Raw genomic sequence first — 21,175 nt, 5'->3', positions numbered from 1 at the left:
GGGGTGGGGGTGGGGTTGGGGATGGGGGTGGGGATGGGGGTGGGGGTGGGGGTGGGGGTGGGGTTGGGATGGGGTTGGGGGTGGGGATGGGGGTGGGGGTGGGGGGTGGGGGTGGGGGTGGGGGTGGGGGTGGGGATGGGGGTGGGGGTGGGAGTGGGGATGGGGTTGGGGATGGGGGTGGGGGTGGGGGTGGGGTTGGGGATGGGGGTGGGGGTGGGGATGGGGTTGGGGATGGGGGTGGGGGTGGGGGTGGGGTTGGGGCTGGGGGGTGGGGGTGGGGGGTGGGGGTGGGGGTGGGGGTGGGGGTGGGGGTGGGGGTGGGGGTGGTTAGCGAGGGGCTGCCACTCCTCGTGACTCCCGGCTGCTAAGTGCCAGGGTGAATTGCGAAGGCTGAAATCAGCAGCGATGGTGGAGCGGCGGAGAATCGTCACACGCAATGGGGAGAGGGTCCAGGCAGGATCGGATGTGGCTGTGAAGCCCCCCCCCTCCCCCCAAGTACAGGGCTTCCACTTGGATTGCAGCAGCCTGACCAGAGCTGGAAGCTGCGGCTGTCCTTAGTGGAGGGGCTCAGTCTCTACAGCTTCTCATAAACCCCCCCCACACCCTCTCCCTAACCAACCCGGCTCCTCCCCACACCCCCATCCCACCCCCACCCCCACCCACACCCTCCACCCCTCACCCCCACCCCACCCACCCCCACCCCCACCCCCACTCCCACCCCCACCCCCATCCCCAGCCCCACCCCCACCCCACCCCCCCCCACCCCACTCCCACCCCCACCCCCCAATCCCAGCCCCACCCCCACCCCCACCCCCACCCCCACTCCCAACCCCCATCCCCACCCCCACCCCCACCCCCATCCCCACCCCTATCCCCACCCCCACCACCCCCACCCCTACCACCCCCACCCCTACCACCCCCACCACCACCCCCATCCCCATCCCCACCCCCACCCCCACCCCCACCCCCACTTCCAACCCCATCCCCACCCCCACCACCACCCCCATCCCCATCCCCACCCCCACCACCACCCCCATCCCCACCCCCAACCCCACTCCCACCCCCACCCCCACCCCCAACCCCACCCCCACTCCCACCCCCACCCCCATCCCCCACCCCACCCCCCACCCCCCATCCCCCACCCTCTCCCTAACCAACCCGGCTCCTCCCCACCCCCCACCCCCACCCCCCACCCCCATCCCCACACCCACCCCCACCCCCATCCCCACCCCCACCCCCACCCCCATCCCCACCCCCCACCCCCATCCCCATCCCCACCCCCCACCCCCATCCCCAACCCCACCCCCACCCCCACCCCCACCCCCATCCCCACCCCCATCCCCACCCCCACCCCCATCCCCATCCCCACCCCCACCCCCCATCCCCAACCCCACCCCCACCCCCACCCCCATCCCCACCCCCATCCCCAACCCCACCCCCACCCCCAGCCCCACCCCCACCACCATCCCCACCCCCACCCCCATCCCCACCCCACCCCCATCCCCACCCTCATCCCCACCCCCATCCCCAGCCCCACCCCCACCACCATCCCCACCCCCACCCCCACCCCCATCCCCACCCTCATCCCCACCCCCATCCCCACTCCCACCCCCACCCCCACCCCCAACCCCATCCCCACCCCCATCCCCACCCCCATCCTCATCCCCATCCCCACCCCCACCCCCCATCCCCATCCCCACCCACCCCCATCCCCACCCTCATCCCCATCCCCACCCCCACCCCCACCCCCATCCCCACCCCCACCCCCCATCCCCAACCCCACCCCCACCCCCATCCCCATCACCACCCCCCACCCCCACCCCCACCCCCATCCCCACCCCCACCCCCACCCCCATCCCCACCCACCCCCACCCCCACCACTATCCCCACCCCACCCCCATCACCACCCCCATCACCACCCCCATCACCACCCCCATCACCACCCCCATCACCACCCCCATCCCCAGTTGTATTAATATTGTTTTGAAATGATTAAGGAATTTTCCCCAGGTGGAGAAGTTCAGAATATTGAGCATTACCTGAACAGTAAAGTTGCTCTTTTTCACACAAAGGGCAGCAGAAATCTAGAACTTTCTCCCTCAAAAGACTCTTAACGCGGGCGGGTTATTTGAAAATTTCAAGGCTGATGGACTTCCGATGGGTAAAGAATATTGAAGGTTCCGGAAGCAAAGTGGGTGGGATGGAGCTAAGGGAGATGGGTTGTGGCCTCAATAAATGGTGGAACTGGCTGGAAGGGCTGAATGGCCTCCTTCCTCCCCCCCCACCTCCTGTTCCTAAGCCACTCACCTGCTGCTCTGCGAGTTTCTTCTCGATCTCCTGATCGTCGCAGATGTTATAAACGACGGGTTTGGAGAGCTCGGACTCGATGCGAGAGAGCCAGGTCCGCAGGTTGCTCATCTCCCTGTCCAGGAGCTGCACGGAGCAGAGGGTTCCCTTCAACTTCTTCACTCTGAGCAGGCACAAAAAATTCACACAAAGGGATCAGGGAGAGAAGATTTTAACAGCAGCGATTGGTAGGGATGGAAATTCCTGTCCCTCGTCAAACTCCACGGATTCGAGTGGGGGTGGGGGTGGGGGTGGGGGTGGGGGAGACAGAGGCCTGATTCGTGTACCCTGTGTAACCCTGTGTGACCCTGTGTGACCTTGCAGCACATTGAGAGGCCGTTCAGCCCATCGTGGCAATATCGGCTCTTTGAAAAAAGTTATCCAATTAGTCTCACCCTACTGCTCTTCCCCCATCGCCCTGAAAATGTTTCCTTTTCAATGATTTATCCAATTCCTCTTTTGAAAGTTCCAATTGAATCTGCTTCCACCGCCCTTTCAGGCAGCATTTCCAGGTCGCCACAACTCGCTGTGTAAAAACGTCTCTCCTCAATCTCCCTCTGGTTCTTAAAATCTGTGCCCACTAGTTACCGACACTGAAGAACACACGGATTAGGGGCAGGGGTAGGCTATTTGGCCCCTCAAACCTGCTCCATCGTTCAATAAGATTATAATTGATCTTCACCCTCCCATACTATCTCCACAGTGGGAACAGTTTCTCCTTATTTAACCTATCGAAACCCCTCATGATCCTGAGCAGCTCTATTAAATCTCCTCGTAACCTTCTCTGCTCGAAGGAGAACAATCCCAGCTTCTCCAGTTGCTGTACCATTCTGATAAATCTCCTCTCTACCCTCTCCAATTCCAGGACATCCTTCTTAAAGTGTACTGGCCAGGGTTGGACACGATGCTCCAGCTGAGGTATCACAGACTGGCTGTGATGTTCTCCTCGCTCCGGGTCAGCACACAGGTGTATATATTCATTCAGGGTGAGGGGATAGCGATCAGGAGTGTGGACGCTGAGTTCTCATCATCCCCCCCTCACCTCCACATCTCTTCCCCAAGTCAACGATGCTGAGACCAGTGGAGAGCATCTAACTGGCTGAGCTCAGGGTCTGAGTCAGGGACTATCTTGTCATAGAGTTATACAGCACAGAAACAGGCCCTTCGGCCCATCACGTCAATGCCAGCCAACAAGCACCTATCCATCCTAATCCCATTTTCCAGCACTTGGCCTATATGTTGTGACATTTCAAGCGCCCACCTAAATATTTCTTGTCTGTTGGGCTCAGTACCACGCTGGGTATGAGTGTGTTTCACCACTTTAATTCCAGACTGCTACGACCTCTCTAAAACATCACTGCTGTGACAGCTATAATCGGCACAGTGCGGTTAAACTCGCTCACTAATCAAGGGTTAATCACCCAGCTTCTTGAATAGTGTTAGCTGTGCTTTAGAAGGTAGCATTCTCAACTCCGAGTCAGGGGGTTGTGGGTTCAAGCCCCACTCCTACCTAAACAATCCAACAAAGAGTAGGGTATTTCCCACAACGTCCTCACCAATATTTATCTCTCAGTGCAGGACCAGCCCCTCCCATGCACACACACAGTCGAACCTATTTTCCTACATCCCCTTGTTTTAAAGCCTGCAGTTTATAAATCCAACCCCTCCCCAGCAGCCCTGTGAACATACAGGTCCTCACAGTCACACTCGGTGTCAGCAAATCATTCCTTCCAACAATACCAGCAGAAAATCAAGGTTCATCCACAAATTAACTTCCTGTTTGGACCACGAGTCAGTCTGACAATGAATCAAAGGAAAATAATGCAGATCACATCGTGGTTCATTCCAGTGTTCCTGGAGACATTCGAAGGGCCCTCCCCCCTTCCACACCACCCAGTGCATTGAAGATTGCTCGGTCTGGAATCCTCCACCCTGAAATGACCTTTCCAAGCGATGCTTTCATCAGCACACAGAGACTCAGCCTAGGAGGAGCAGGACAATGACAATCAAAACAAGACCAGTTTGCTCACATCCTTTACTGAGCAGAGTGATGTCTGAGTGTATGTAAACACACACACATACATATATATAATATATATGTGTGTGTGTGTGCATTTATATATACATATATATATAGTATACACACACATATATATACACACATACAAATACACACACACATATACATACATAGACGCATATATGAATACACAGATACAAAACAAACACACGCTCACATACAAATACACACACGTACACACATATATATATATATATATATATATATACACACATACACACACATACATATGCAAACACACACAGATATGTACAAATATTCGCACACACACACAGACACACACAGACACAATACAATACACCTGAAGTGCAATGAAATCTCTGTTCAATGAACTGATCCAGTACGGGCAACATGAAAACGTGAAGTGATGTTGATACAGAAACACACAACTTACCGTTAAATACAGGATCCAGCTTCACAGGATCACTCTGGGCACTATAATCAAACAGAACTAGCGTCCAGCAGATACATGCCTGAGGTAGCAGCGCCGTCCTACATTTCCAAGGTGTGTGAAAGAGAGAGAGAGAGAGAGACAGAGAGAGAAAGGGAGGCCTCACCAGCAAAGCAGGCTCTACCCTATAATCTACACACACACATGCCACACTGCACAAGGCAAATGATTCTCCCCCCAACCCCCACCCTTTCCCCTCCTCCTGACCAGATTGCACCAGCACCCCCCCCACTCCCTCCCCCTCCCCCTCCTCTCTCAGGTTTCACCGGAATTTCAAAGGGTACCAGATCCCAATTGTCACGGTAACTGTGCTGGGAGTCTCCAAATCACCTACAAAGACACTTGTAAACAGACAGCTGAGAGGCAGTTCCAGATGACTGGGACAATGAATATATTTGATGGCAGCATGCAGAGACTGGGCCCCAGCTCAAACCAGTTCTAAAAGCAAACAGCTGATCCCAGCAACTGTCAGTCACGCGTCCCTGCACAATGTAAGACAATTCAGCTCCATCAATGCACACAACACATTCCCCCAGAGAGAAAAGTCACACACACGCGCAGTCTCTGCCTCAGCGCAGAATGATACAACACACATGATACAGAATGATACAGCACACATGGGAATGATACAGCACCACATGGGAATGATACAGCACCACATGGGAATGATACAGCACACATGGGAAGGCCATTCACACCATCCAGCCTGGGCCAGCTCTTTGAACGTTGATCCAGTTGGTCTCCCTCCCTTGGCCCTGGAAACTTTTCCGACTTCTCTTTTAGGCAGGGAATTCCAGGTCAGGACTACTCGCTGTGTCACTTAAAGCGGTTTCCTCTTGTCATCTCTGGTTCTATATGACAATCACCATAACCCTGTCTCCCCTGCTTACCGAGCCTGCTATCACTAGAAACAGTTTTTGGCTTAGTTATTCTATCAAACCTCTCATAATTTTGAACACCATTATTATCTCCCCTTAACCTCTTTATTTCATTCTAAGGAAAACAACCCCGGTCTCTCCACATTAACTGAAGACTCTCACCCCTGGTCCCATTCTGGTAAATCTCCTCCCCACCATCTCCTTCCTAAAGTGTGGTGACCAGAATTGGACACAATACTCAGGCTGAGACCTAACTCACATTTTATGAACGTTTTGACATAATATCCCTGCTTCTGTGCTGGTTCAGATGAGACACTAATCCGAGGATCTGTCAGCTGTTACAGTTAGACCATTCATGCTGGCTTTCAGTTATTTTTGTTCCTGGTTATTGTCTCTATAAGTGCCTCCATCACTGACATTAGACTGACTGCTCCGTAGTTGCTGGGTATATTGCTCCCCCCTTTTTCAAACAGGGGGTAACATTGGCAACTCTCCAGTCCTCCAGCACCACCCCTGTATCTAAGGAGGATTGGAATGTTGTGGTCCGAGCCTCCACAATTTCCACCTTTACTTCCCTCAGTAAACCAACAAACATCCCTCCCGGACCGAGTAACTTTTCTACTTTCAGCATTGCCAAACTTTTAAATACCTCCTCTTTATCACTTTTTATTCTATCCAATATCATTACTGCCTCCTCCTTCACTGCTAGATTAGCAACAACCCCTTCTCTAGCGAAGACAGATGCAGAATTCTCACTAATACCTTGGCCATGTTCTCTGCCTCTTTTTGGTCCTTAATCAGCCCCAACCTTTCTTTGACTCTCCTTTTACTACTCATGTGTTTATAAATTAGTTTTGGGTTCCCTTCTATGTTATTCTAATCTATTCTCATACTCTCTCTTCCCTTTTCAAATCTCCTCTGTATTTTCTGTATTCAGTTTAGTTCTACACTGTAGAACCTGACAGCCATAAACCCCTTTTCCTCTTTAGCTTTAATCCAGATATCTTCAGCCAGTCAGAGAGCTCCAGCTTTGCCCTTCCTTTCTCTCCTTATGGGAATATGTCTCCTCCATACCCAAACCATCTGTTCTCTGAAAAATACCTATTGCTCAATGACTATTTTATCCACCAGTTTTTGATTCCAGTCCACCTGAGCCAAGACCATTTTCAACTCAATGAAATTCACTCGCTCCAGTTTAGTATCTTTCTGCTTGATTGCACCGGGTCCGTTTTCGGAATCGCTCTAAAGCTGATGAGATTATGATCACTGTTCCCCAAATGCTCTCCCACTGAAGTCTGCTCCACTTTCCCCACTTCATTCTCCAGAACTAAATCCAACACGGCTTCCCTTCCTCATTATGATGGAAACGCACAGGTCAAAGAAGTTCTCTTTTATACATTTCAAGAATTCTAATCCTCCTCTTTGCCCTTTACACTGTTACTATCCCAGTCTGTATCAGGATAACTAAAGTCCCGGAGATATTCAGCTGGATTACAGGCGCTCACAGGACTGAGCGTCTTAGCACTGATGGTAAGACACTCAGCTGAAACTCTGTGAAAGTTGTTCCCGGGCTGTGTGATGCTTTGAGGCTGTGATGAGGCTGACAGCACAGCAAGAGATAGACTCCGCGACAGTGCCATTTCCAACAATGGGGGCTTGGAGGCCAGGTGCTGAAGGCAACAGATGTCTCTTTGGAAAAGCTACTAGCTTAACCCAGTAAAAAGGATTAGCGTGCCGTCTGTCAGGCACTCCCCTGATCATCTGTCAGCATTCAGAGTGTCTTACTAGGCCCCTCCCTCTGCCAATTCTTGGGCCATTTACTAACCACGCATCACGTGAGCATCAGCATCATACTGGAGAGGGACATATGGAGCAAGGACACATTGCGTATTCACCAGGATTAGGTTTAAATCCAGTTCTCAGCTATTAGCAGGAGTCCAGAATAGGTCAGGATTTGTTCAGTCTCTAATACCAGAGTTAATTTGAAATATAATATTAGAATTCTGCAGGAAAGGGTGGGTAAATAGGTATAAATATCCCTTTCCCTCATTTCATTAAAGAGATGAATGTAGTTATCCAAGCGACATTTCAACGTTCAAAGTATTCAGTTCTTTTCTATTGAAATGCATTCACTCAGGAGAATTAAATATCCATTCGCTTCAAAAAACAAAATTAATATTCCAACACAAATGCATACACAGGAGTAAAAATAAGAGAAAAAATCCAGCATTAATATCAGTCTCTACTCCCTCAATACCGCCTCTCCGCAGTGCAGCGCTCTCTCAGTACCACCTCTCCGCAGTGCAGCGCTCTCTCAGTACCAACTCTCCGCAGTGCAGCGCTCTCTCAGTACCACCTCTCCGCAGTGCAGCGCTCCCTCAGTACCACCTCTCCGCAGTGCAGCGCTCTCTCAGTACCACCTCTCCGCAGTGCAGCGCTCTCTCAGTACCACCTCTCCGGCAGTGCAGCGCTCCCTCAGTACCGCCTCTCCAGCAGTGCAGCGCTCCCTCAGTACTGCCTCTCCGGCAGTGCAGCGCTCCCTCAGTACTGCCTCTCTGACAGTGCAGCGCTCCCTCAGTACCGCATCTCCGGCAGTGCAGCACTCCCTCAGTACTGCCTCTCCGGCAGTGCAGCGCTCCCTCAGTACTGCCTCTCTGACAGTGCAGCGCTCCCTCAGTACCGCCTCTCCGGCAGTGCAGCGCTCCCTCAGTACTGGCAGTGCAGCACTCCCTCAGTACTGCCTCTCCGGCAGTGCAGTGCTCCCTCAGTACTGCCTCTCCGGCAGTGCAGCGCTCCCTCAGTACTGCCTCTCTGGCAGTGCAGTACTCCCTCAGCACTGCCTCTCCGGCAGTGCAGCGCTCCCTCAGTACTGCCTCTCCGGCAGTGCAGCGCTCCCTCAGTACTGCCTCTCCGGCAGTGCAGCGCTCCCTCAGTACTGCCTCTCCGGCAGTGCAGCGCTCCCTCAGTACTGCCTCTCCGGCAGTGCAGCGCTCCCTCAGTACTGCCTCTCCGGCAGTGCAGCGCTCCCTCAGTACTGCCTCTCCGGCAGTGCAGCGCTCCCTCAGTACTGCCTCTCCGGCAGTGCAGTACTCCCTCAGTACTGCCTCTCCGGCAGTGCAGCGCTCCCTCAGTACTGCCTCTCCGGCAGTGCAGCGCTCCCTCAGTACTGCCTCTCCGGCAGTGCAGCACTCCCTCAGTACTGCCTCTCCGGCAGTGCAGCGCTCCCTCAGTACTGCCTCTCTGACAGTGCAGCGCTCCCTCAGTACCGCCTCTCTGACAGTGCAGTACTCCCTCAGTACTGCCTCTCCGGCAGTGCAGCGCTCCCTCAGTACTGCCTCTCCGGCAGTGCAGCGCTCCCTCAGTACCGCCTCTCTGACAGTGCAGTACTCCCTCAGTACCCAGCACTAACTCTTGCAGAGCACCACTTCTCACCTCCTGCCACTCTGAAAAACTGCTCCTCCCAGCCACACTGTGATTTTTGTCTTGAAGCCAGCTAGCAATCTATTCTGCCACATCCCCTGACTGTACATTCTCTGACCTTATTCATTAGTCTATTATGGGACACCTATTCGAAGGCCTTCCAGAAATCCAGATAAATTACATCTACTACATCACTATTGTCTACTCTCTCTGTTACCTCCTCAAAAAATTCAATAAACTTGACCCAGCAAGATTTTCCCTATTGAAACCCATGTGGATCATTCATAGTTACATTTCTCATTTTCAGATGTTCCACTATTCTCTCCTTTAGTAGGGATTCCATTATTTTTCCTACTCTGATGTTAAACTGACCGGTCTATAATGCCCCAGACTTGTTCTGTCCACCTCCTTCAATATGGGAATTACATTAGTGATCTGTCAATCCTGTGGCACTACACCATCTTCTAACGAGTTATTAAATATGAATAGTAATACCTCTGCTATCTCTTCCCAATATTCTTATTGAATACGTGGATGCGATCCATCCAGGCCTGGGATATATCCTCTTTGTTTAGTTTATTCAATACCTCCTGTTTTAAAATTTTTTTAAATGCACTTATGCCATTGTGCGTCTCATCATTCAATGTCATATCTACTTGTTCTATCTCTCTGGTAAATGGCAAAGCAAAATAATTATATAATATTTCTGCCAACTCTGGATCACTATCTCTGGTATTGCCATAAGATCATAAGGATTAGGAGCAGGAGTAGGCTATTCGGCCCCTCAAGCTTGCTCTGCCATTCAATACGATCACGGCTAATCCAATTGTGGCCTTAATTCCACTTTCCTGCCTGTCCTTCATATGACTCTTTTCTCGATCAAAAATCTGTCTACATCTGAGTCATATTCAATGACTCAACCTCCACTGCTGTCCGAGGAAGAGAATTCCAAAGACTATGACCCTCAGAGGAGAAATTCCTCCTCATCTCTGTCTTACCTTTAAACTGTGCCCCCTAGTTCTCGATTTCCCCAAGATTGGAAACTCAGGATCTTCTATGTTTTAATAGGGTCACCTCTCATTCTTCTAAACTCCAATGAGCATAGGCCCAACTTGCCCAACCTTTCCTCATAAGACAAGTCAGGAACCCAGATTAGTGAATCTTCTCTGAACTGCTTCCAATGCAGGTCTATCCCTCCTTAAATGAGGAGACCAAAACTGCAAACATTACTCCAGGTGTGGTCTCACCAAAACCCTGTACAGTTATAACAAGGCTTCCCCACTTTTATACCCTATTGCTATATGTATATGCTAATGTTTTGTGATTCATGTACAAAGACACCCAGATCCCTCCATACCTCAGCATTCTACAGTCTCCCTCCATTTAAATAATATTCCACTTTTTTATCCATCCTGCCAAAATGGACAACCTCACATTTTCCCACATTATACTCCATCTGTCAGTTTTTACCCAGTCAATTAACCAGTCTATATCCCTTAGCAGACTCTTTGTATCCTCCTCACAGCTTGCTTTCCTACCGACCTTGGTGTCATCAGCGAATTTGGCTACAATGCAGTCTTTCATCTAAGTCATTAATATAAACTGTAAATAGCTGAGTACCCAGCACTGATCCCCGTGGGCACTCCATTCATTGCAGTTTGGCATCCTGAAAATGACCCATTTATCCTGACTCTATGGCCGGGATTTTGTGACCCTTGTTGTGGCGGAACCCCCTGCTGGGGGTGCAGTGACCCAGTCAAAAGTCCATTGATCCCAGAGGTGAGCGGGGCTAGAAAATCCCATCCAACGTTTCCTGTTCACCCCCCAACACTACAAGTTCTTATCTTGTGCAGTAACTTTTTAATATGACACTTAATCAAATGCCTTTTGGAAATCCAAATACACTACATCTACTGGTTCTCCTTTACCCACCCTGCTTGTTACTTCCTCAAATAACTCTAATAAATCACAGAATCATAACAGCACAGAAGGAGACCATTCAGCCCATCGTGTCTGCACCAGCTCTCCAAATGGGCATTATGACCTAGTGCCACTGCCCTGCCTTTTCCCTTTACCCCTGCACATTGTTTCTATTCAAATAATCATCTAATGCCCTCTTGAATGCCTCGATTGAACCTGCCTCCACCACACTTCTAGGCAGCGCATTCCAGACCTGAACCACTCATTGTGTGAAAAAGTTTTTTCTCACATCACATTTGCTTCTTTTGCAAATCACTTTAAACCTGTGCCCTCTCGTTCTCGATCCTTTTACAAGCAGGAACAGTTTCTCCTTGCTTACTCTGTCCAGTCCCCTCATGATTTTGAACACCTCTATCAAACCTCCACTTAGCCTTCTCCTCTCCAAGGAGAACAGTCCCAACCTCTCCAGTCTATCCTCATAGCTGAAGTTTCTCATCCCTGGAACCATTCTTGTAAACCTCTTCTGCACTGTCTCCAATGTGTTCACATCCTTCCTATAATGTGGTGCCCAGAAGTGTAAACAATACTCCAGCTGAGGTCTAACGAGGATCTTATATAAATTCCACATAACCTCCCTGCTCTTGTACTCTATGCCGCTATAAATAAAGCCCAGGATACTACATACTTTAGTAACTGCTCTCTCCACCTGTCCTGCCACCTTCAATGATCTATGGACATATACAGCCAAGCCTTTCTGCTCCTGCACCCCCTTCAAAATTTCACCTCTTATTTTACATTGTCTGTCGATGTTCTTCTCACCAAAATGCATCACCTCACACTTCTCCACATTGAACTTCATCTGCCACCTATCTGCCCACTCCACCAACTTGTCTATGTCCGCTTGAAGTTCCACACCGTCCTCCTCACAGTTCACAACACTCCCAGGCTTCGTATCACCCGCAAACTTTGAAACTGTCCCCTGCACACCAAGATCTAGATCATTAATATATTTCAGGAAAAGCAAGGGTCCCAATACCGACCCCTGGGGAACTCCACTAAAAACCTTCCTACAGCCCGAAAAATATACATTGACCATTACTCTCTGCTTCCTATTTTTCAGCCAATTTTGTATCCACGTTGCTACTGTCCCTTTTATTCCATGAGCAATAACTTTTCTCACAAGTCAGTTGTGTGGCACCGTGTCAAATGCCCTTTGAAAGTCCATGTACACCACATCGACAGCATTACCCTCATCGACCTTTTCTGTTACCTCTTCAAAACACTCCAGCAAGTTAGTTAAACACGATTTCCCCTTTAGAAGTCCATGCTGGCTCTTCCTTATCAACCCCTAGTTTTCCATGTGATTAATAATTCTATCCCGAATAATTGTTTCTAGAATCTTGCCCACCACTGAAGTTAAACTGACTGGTCTGTAATTGCTGGGCTTATCCTTACAACCTTTTTTGAACGAGGGTGTAATGTTTACAATTCTCCAGTCCTCTGGCACCTCCCCTGAGTCTAGGGAAAACTGAAAGATTATGGCCAGGGCTCCTGCCATTTTCACTCTCACTTCCTTCAATATCCTTGGGCCAGGATTTTTCCAATGGCAGGCGGGAGTGGGAGCGGCAGCAGAGCTGATCGCCACCTGAGATCGGCTCAGCACCGCCATTTTACACGGGTGGGCCAATTAAGGCTGGCCCAGCATAATACGCAGCCGGTAGTGTTCAGCACGGGGAGGAGGGAGAGTCGGGTCCAGCGCTCTCTCACGCATGCACGTGAAAGATCGCAGCAATCTCCCTGAGGCAGCTCCGTGCCTCAGGGAGTGATTGAATGGGTATTAAAATATTTAAAGAATCGATTTAAAAATGTATTTAAATATGTCCCCTCGGGTGAATGTGTCACAAGAGTGGGGACATGTTTTTATATTTATGAAAATGAATTAATTTATTTAATAAAAGCTTCAGGAAACTTCATCCCGCCCGTGGACGAGGTTTCCTGAAAAACGTGAAGACGGCTTGTGGTCTTCGCCCACCCCCCCCCCACCCACCCCCACCCACCCCCCCCCACCCCCCCCCCCCCCCCCCCCCCCCACCCCCCCACCAACCTTAAGGTTGGTCAGGCGGTGTTCACAAGTGGCTCAATTCATTTCTTAAAGGTCTTAATAGGCCATTTCGGCAGACGCGCAGCCGGTTCCGGCGCAGGCCCGCTGAACGAAATATTGCCGGTGTGTTGGACCCACCCCCACACGCCAACCGGAAAATTCTGCCCCTGGGCGCAACTCATCCAGTCCCGGTGCCTTGTCAACTTTAAGCATCGACAATCTATTCAACACTTCCTCCTAATCAATTCTGAAATTTGCTGGAACAAAGAGACATGCTGTTGAAGCAGTGGGAGACAGACACAGGACAGGTATTCTTGGTCTTGTCTTGCAAACTGTCCTGATGAGTGCAAGGCAAAAAGCTTTGACAGCATGTCTCTTTTTTTTAGCAATAGTCTAATAAATTTGTCCAACACAGTTTCCCTTTCCTGGCTATCCTTGAATGGCCTTACCTCCATCATAGACTTCCTATTTAAACTGAGGTGCCCGCAAAATATTTAGAAAGATAGAGAGGGGATAAGGGAGGTGGAGTGGCTGTGCTTATTCAGGATAACCTATTCTGCAAAATATTTTATGTTCCTTGATAATTTAATTTCATAATAGCTCTTTGTCTTCCTAATTTTTTTGGACTTCTCTCCTAACCTCTTTGTATTCTCTCTTATCCTGCATTCCTCTACTGTCTATGTACTTAATGTTTGCCTCTTTCCTGACCCTCAATTGTTCCCTTTTGTCTTTATTCATCAGTGGAGTCCCACTAGTGTTTAGTCTGTTCTTTTCTTTCAGCAGAATCTATCTTCCTGACTCTAAACATCGTCATCGTTGTTTTACCAATATTGTTGTCCATTTTATTTTAATTTCCATTCTTACCTCTCAAAAATCAGCTTTTCTCCAATCTATTAACCTAGTTTTTGTCATATTTATGTCTTCTATCATCATTCTGCTTTTACTTTTCTTATATGCTCTGGTTTGTTCCCCATTACCTTGTTGGGTGTTCCACATATTGGGTTAGAAAGGAGTTCTGTTCACATTGTAAGAACTATCTCTCCCTTATCCCCTTACCCTACTTCTTCTCTCTATTTAAATAAAAGATAGTTGAAGTCCCCCATGATTATTAATCTATGTTTTTTATTCAATTCCCTATTCTATCCCCCATTTCTTCCTCCATCTCCTGTCCATTATTAGGTGGTCTGTAGATAACATCTATTAGTGTGATTGATCCTTTATTAACTTTTATTTTTATCCATATGGATTCTATTTTTGTTTTGCTACATCTCTCTTTTCTACTCCTATGAGGTTATTCTGAATAAGCACAGTTACTCCACCTCCCCTTGTTCCCCCTCTATCTTTTCTAAATATGTTACACTCTGCAGTGTTTAATTCCTTGCCCTGGTTTCTCTGCAGCCATATCTCAGTAATCCCTACTATATCTGGTTCCTCCCAGCACATGACTGCCTCCTTTTCCTCTGTTTTATTATGGACACTGTGTACAGATATTTTAACTCATTTTTAATAGGATTTATTTTCATTTTTTGTGCACTCTTGTTCTAGAACTCTATTTATTCCCTTGACATCATTGTCTTCCCTCACTTTATTCTTTGATACATTCTCCTGCATTCTTCTGTTTACATTGAGGCTGCTTACGTTTCTTGTGGATCCCTCCCCACCCCATACTAGTTTAAAGCCTTTGCCACGTCCCTATTTACACTTTCCACCAGGGCACAGGTCCCATCCCAGTTCAGGTGGAGCTCATCCCATCAGTGCAGCTTCCTCCTGTCCCAGGACTGGTGTCAGTGCCCCATGTCGAGGAACTCCTCTTTCCCACACCAGCCCTCTAGCCACGTGTTAATGCTCCTGATCTGTTCCTATGCCATTTTGCACATAGCTCAGTCAGTAATGCAGAGAGTATAACCTACCTGCTTATCTAATGAATGCCTCTGGATTACAGCTCTCAGGTCTCCTGCTCCCTCTCTCAGACCACTCCTTATTCTGTAAAAGGCCAGAACAGCACCTCTTCCCTCACTCACCCAATTCCCTGAGTTATGTATTTTGTCAAAGCGATACATGGTCAAGCTTGACTTTGTGTGACTTATTCATGCATAAGCAAAGCCCTCCTGTATTATATACTAGTAAAAATTTCAAAGATCTGAGTCAGGCTCTGCTGTCTAGAGTTCCCACTAGCCAGCTAAATAACAGTGTAGCTGCCACTAGCTGGTATTGTCACTAATCCTGAGACCCAGGGAATGCTCTGGGGACCTGAGTTCAAATCCCACCCCGGCAGATGGTGAAACTTGAATTTAATAAAAAAAACCTGGGATGAATGATGAGCATGAAAACCATTGCTGATTGTTGTTAAAAACCCATCGGGTTCACGGGGAAGGAAATCTGCTGTCCTTATCTTACATGTGACTCCAGACCCACAGCAATGCGGCTGACTCTTAAATTAGGGATGGGCAATAAATGCTGCCCACATCCCATGAACAATTTTTTTTTTTTAATTCCCCAAATTAAGGAAGTTCTCTGTCTCTAGCAGTATTCCATCACGCTGGACTTCATACCTCTTAATTATGTGAAGAGACTGGACAAGCTGGGATCGTTTTTCGAGAAAGTTAAGAGATTTGACAGAGGCATTTAAAATGACAAAGAGTAAGTAAGCAGAAACTGTTTCCATTGGAACAAAAGGGGACATGGACACCTTATTTAATGCAATCTGGAATGAGCTGCCCGAAAGGGAGGTGGAAGCAGATTCAACAGTAACTTTCAAAGAGGAACAGGATAAACACTTAAAAAGGGAAAAATTGCAGGGCTACGGGAAAAAGGGGAGGAGAATAGGACCAATTGGATAGTTTTCTCAAAGAGCTGGCACAGGCACGATGGGTTGAATGGCCTCCTCCTGTGCTACATCATGTGATGAATTGTAAAACATATAGGGAGAAGTGTGATATTTGGAGGGATCATGCGTCCTCACCTCTATGACACCCCGTTCTATTCACACCTCTCTCTTGCCTCTTCCTATTACCTGACCTGTCCTTTTGCCCCCTCCCCATTAATCTACCCCTCCCCCGCTCAGTTAACCTCACACCTGCCCCTCCCTCATCCACCTGCTGCTTCCCCGCCCCTTTCCCCTTTGCCCCTCCCCTTACCTGGCCTCAATGACTTCGAGGAGATGCTGCCAGTGACTGTTGATAAGATTAAGTTTGTTGTCGATCTCGGGGGCCTTCGATGTGCTGCTGGCTTTAATCAGTTCATCTCCCAATTGTCTCAGCTGGATCTTGTTCTTGTTGTAGAGTTTAATTTCCCCCATACAATCCTAAAAACAAAACCACAGACAATCACCTCAAACCGAGCACAGACACAACTGAGGCTGTACATTTAGTCCAGTTCTAACTCTTCCATCCAGTCAAGGCCATTACAATCGGCCCAATTCATCATCCGACATTAGCTCTTTCCATAGGCTCCTTGCAAAGGTCACTCTCAATGTAAAAGAGACACTTCTGACTTATTACGAGTTTGAACCTGTCTCTCCTTGTTCTACTCTCACATCTCAGCTTCAACAAATTTACAGGATTTAACTTGATCACTTCCTAATAACAAAAAACTTGGTGCATTCATAAAGCACCTTTAACATTACAAAGCATCCCAAGGCCCTTCAATGCAGTTTTATCAGATACAGATTTGACACTGGGCCACATAAGGGTATATTAAGGATATATTAAGACAGGATATATTGAGACAGACATAAGGATAGACTAAGACAGGCAAGCAAAAGCTTGATAAAAGAAGTAGGTTTCCAAGAAGATCTGAAAGGAGGAAGAGAGATAGAGGTGTAGAGACGTGGAGAGGTTCAGGGAGTGAGTTAGGGCCCAGGGAGCTGAAGGCACGGCCGCCATTGATGGAACGATTAAAATCAGGGATGCTCACGAGGCCGGAATTAGAGGAGCCCAGAGATCTCAGTGGGTTGTGGGGTTGGAGGAAGATTACAGAGATCGGGAGGGGTGAGGCCAGGAAGGGATTTGAAAACAAGGATGAGAATTTTAAAAATTGAGATGTTACCAAACCAGGGCATTAAATAAATAGGAACACCATAAATTGGAGGAGGCCATATGCCTATTCCAAACTGCTCAGCCATTCAAATAGATGATCTGTGCCTTAAACCAACAAGAATCTATCAATCTCAGGCTTGAACATTTTCAATTGGCTCTCAGTCCCCACCGTTTTATTTTGGGGGGGTGAAGAATTGGAGATTTCCACTCCCTACTTCCTGATGTTACCCTTGCACAGCCTAACTCTAATTTTAAATGTCATGCCCCCTCATTCTGAACTCTCGCTATCTACTTGTCAGCTCCTTTAATCATTCAAAAACACGTCAATTAAATCACCTCCCAAGCTTCTGAAATCAAGGGAATACAAAGCCAATATCCTGCAGCCTTTCCTTATAAAGTAATTTTCTGAGCTCTAATTTCATTACTACAGTGACACATTACTTCACTGGGTGTAACATGTTTTGAGCTATCCTGAGCATGTGACAGTACGATAGCAATTTCTCTCTCTCGCTCTCTCGTTAACCTCCAGCACTTTCCAAACCCACAACCACTATCATCTAGAAGGACAAGGCCATCGGATATATGGGAACACTGCCACCTGGAAGTTCTCCTCCAAGTGACTCGGTATCTTTACTTGGAAAAATATCGGCCGTTCCTTCACTGTCACTGGGTCAAAATCCTGGAACTCCCTCCCTAACAGCACTGTGGGTGTACCTACACCACATGGACTGCAGCGGCTCAAGAAGGCAGCTCACCACCACCTTCTCAAGTGCAACTAGGGATGGGCAATAAATGCTGGCCCAGCCAACGATCCTCACATTCCCGACAATGTATTTAACACAAGCTAACTCACCACAGGCCAAAGGTAAAGAATCCCTCACCTTCTGGAGTCTCTCGATCATCTCCTCGACACCAATGTCTGTGTTCTGAGAGACTCGATCTTCCATCTGCTTCAACCAGTCTTCCAGCTGCTTGCTCTTGGTGTTAAACACAACCCACTGTTCAAGCCGGTCACGTATCTCCAGTGTTCGCAAGGATACCTACAGGATTAGTGGATAGAGCTAGTTAGTGGTATTACTGCAAGGAGACAGATGTACTTAGCATCAGCATGGAGGAACTGCAACAGATGCTGATAGACAAATAGTCCAACACTAGACTTCACAACTTGTGTCTGTACCAGGAGAAGTTCCAGAATTACTGCCTGTCAAACAGGATATGCATTTGCCGACCAATACGTTCTCGATTACTCCCTATCAGAGTAAATTTAGGTGGGAAACAGCATTTATTATATGTGTCTCCCTTTGTTTTAGTACTTTTTACCCATTACCCTTTCTCTCTCTTGGAGCACCCTGAGCTGGGCAACACCACTCCTGATCCAGAGACAAATTCACAGAACACTACACAATGTCAAGTGTGCAGTAAAGGGCACCTAGCTGGAATTATATTAATATCGTGCCTTTAGTGTCATAAGGCATCTCAAGGTGCTTTGCAGGAACATTATATTTAAGAAAAATTCTCAGAGTAAAAAAAACTTGCAACTAGGTTAATGCTGGATAAATACTGTCTCCAGCATTAACCCAACTTCATGCTGAGCATATAAACTTAGGTAAGAGCAGGAAAAGCCTGTTCCATCATTCAATAAGATGATGGGTGATCTGCTTCCTCAATTCCATCCTCCTGCACTATCACAATATCCTTTCATTCCTTTAGTATCCAAACAGCTATCAACCTCTGCCTTGAATATACTCAACAACTGAGTGTCTGGAGCTCTCTGGTTTAGAGAATTCCAAAGATTCAAAGTGGGAAGAAATTTATCACCGTGGGTGGAAAACCTCGGTTAAGGAAGAAGGAGGACATGTCAGAGGAACTGTTTTTGAAGGTAGCATCATCAGAACAGATGCGGTGGAGGCGAAGGAACTGAGAGAATGGAGTCCTTACAGGAAGCGGGGTATGAGGAGCTGTAGTCGAGGTAGCTGTGGGAGTCGGTAGGCTTGTAATGGATATTGGTGGACAGTCTATCACCAGAATTTTTTTTCCAATAATTTATATAGACACCCTGTTCAAAATAAGTTTTTTTTATTATTCGCTCATGTGGGCATCTCTGGCAAGGCCAGCATTTATTGCCCATCCCTAATTGCCCCTTGAGAAGGTGGTGCTGAGCTGCCTTCTTGAACCGCTGCAGTCCATGTGGTGTAGGTACCCCCACAGTGCTGTCAGGGAGGGAGTTCCAGGATTTTGACCCAGCGACAGTGAAGGAACGGTGATATATTTCCAAGTCTGGATGGTGAGTGGCTTGGAGGGGAACTTGCTGCTGTCCTCACCTATCTAACTCAGTGACATTCACTACATGGACTTACGGACACTGCCTTTCTTTGCACTTGTCTTTCCTGCGGCCCACTTGCCAACCCTCCGCTCCTCCCACTCTCAGCCCCTCTTGCTCCCTCGCTCCCTCTCTCTTTCAGGCCCTCACACACAGCGAGGGTTCGGGAGAGGGAAGTGGTGAACGTGGGGGTCATCAGCCAGGAGTGCTGGGGAGGGATGTGCCAATCGAGGGGGGCAGTGAGTGGAAGGCAAGCAGAAAGAGTTAGTAAGTTATTAAGAGTTAGTAAGTCATTAAACTGGGGGTCCAGTTATTTAAGTTGCTCAGAAGGCAAGTGCGTGGTTCAGGGTAACGCCAACATCCTGGATTTATTCCCGATCGGGCTGAGGGAGATTTGGCCTTGCCCTGACCCTGTGAGTGAAAAGCAATGACAAACCACCACTGACAAAACCTTGTCAGGAAACGGCTCAATGTCAGCTGATGCTTCATCCTGAGCCTAGGAACTGCCTTCAGGCACAAAACACGTGGATGAACAAAGTTATTCAACACATTCCTAACGGCACATCGTGGGCAGAATTTTCTGCCTAAAGGATAAAAGCAAAAAAACTGCGGATGCTGGAAATCCAGAACAAAAACAAAAATACCTGGAAAAACTCAGCAGGTCTGACAGCATCTGCAGAGAAGAAAAGAGTTAACGTTTCGAGTCCGTATGACTCTTCATCAGAACTAAAAATAAAAAAGAGGTGAAATATAAGCTGGTTTAAGGGGGGAGTGGTGCTGGGACAGGTAGAGCTGGATAGAGGGCCAGTGATAGGTGGAGATAACCAAAAGATGTCACAGACAAAAGGACAAAGAGGTGTTGAAGGTGGTGATGTTATCTAGGGAATGTGCTAATTAAGGGTAGAAAGCAGGACGAGCAAGGTACAGATAGACCTAGTGGGGGTGGGGAGGGGGGAAGGGATCTAAATAGGCTAAAAGGTAGAGATATAAAAATGGATAGAAATACATTTAAAAATAATGGAAATAGGTGGGAGAACAAAATTCTATATAAATTATTGGGGAAAAATATTTCTGGTGATAGACTGTCCACTAATATCCATTACAAGCCTACCGACTCCCACAGCTACCTCAACTACAGCTCCTCACACCCCGCTTCCTGTAAAGACTCCATCCCATTCTCTCAGTTCCTTCGCCTCCGTCACATCTGTTCCGATGATGCCACTTTCAAAAACAGTTCCTCTGACATGTCCTCCTTCTTCCTTAACCGAGGTTTTCCACCCACGGTCGTTGACAGGGCCCTCAACTGTGTCTGGCCCATCTCCCGCGCATCCACACTCACACCTTCCTCTCCCTCCCAGAAACACGATAGGGTCCCCCTTGTCCTCACTTATCACCCCACCAGCCTCCGCATTCAAAGGATCATCCTCTGCCATTTCCGCCAACTCCAGCACGATGCCACCACCAAACACATCTTCCCTTCACCCCCCGGTGACATTCTGGAGGGATCATTCCCTCCGGGACACCCTGGTCCACTCCTCCATTACCCCCTACACTTCAATCCCCTCCCACGGCACCTTCCCATGCAACCACAGAAGGTGCAACACCTGCCCCTTTACTTCCTC

The 21,175-nt window shown here is 48.5% G+C and overlaps 1 protein-coding gene across 1 annotated transcript in view; it reads right to left on the bottom strand.

Annotated features, from left to right (window-relative positions):
• Window positions 1–21,175, bottom strand: part of LOC121292388 (nesprin-2-like) — a 62,134-nt gene that overhangs the window by 29,738 nt on the left and 11,221 nt on the right. The window contains exons 7-9 of the mRNA XM_041214238.1: window positions 18,115–18,273; window positions 16,334–16,500; window positions 2,308–2,470 (exon numbers count right to left, since the gene is read on the bottom strand). Of these exons, the coding sequence (XP_041070172.1) occupies window positions 2,308–2,470; window positions 16,334–16,500; window positions 18,115–18,273 (489 nt within the window). The remainder of the gene's footprint in view (window positions 1–2,307; window positions 2,471–16,333; window positions 16,501–18,114; window positions 18,274–21,175) is intronic.

Source organism: Carcharodon carcharias, chromosome 20, assembly GCF_017639515.1.
Source record: "Carcharodon carcharias isolate sCarCar2 chromosome 20, sCarCar2.pri, whole genome shotgun sequence".
Classification (NCBI taxonomy): domain Eukaryota; kingdom Metazoa; phylum Chordata; class Chondrichthyes; order Lamniformes; family Lamnidae; genus Carcharodon; species Carcharodon carcharias.
Note: the sequence above shows the minus strand (reverse complement) of the source record. Positions and strands in the feature narration are given on the sequence as shown.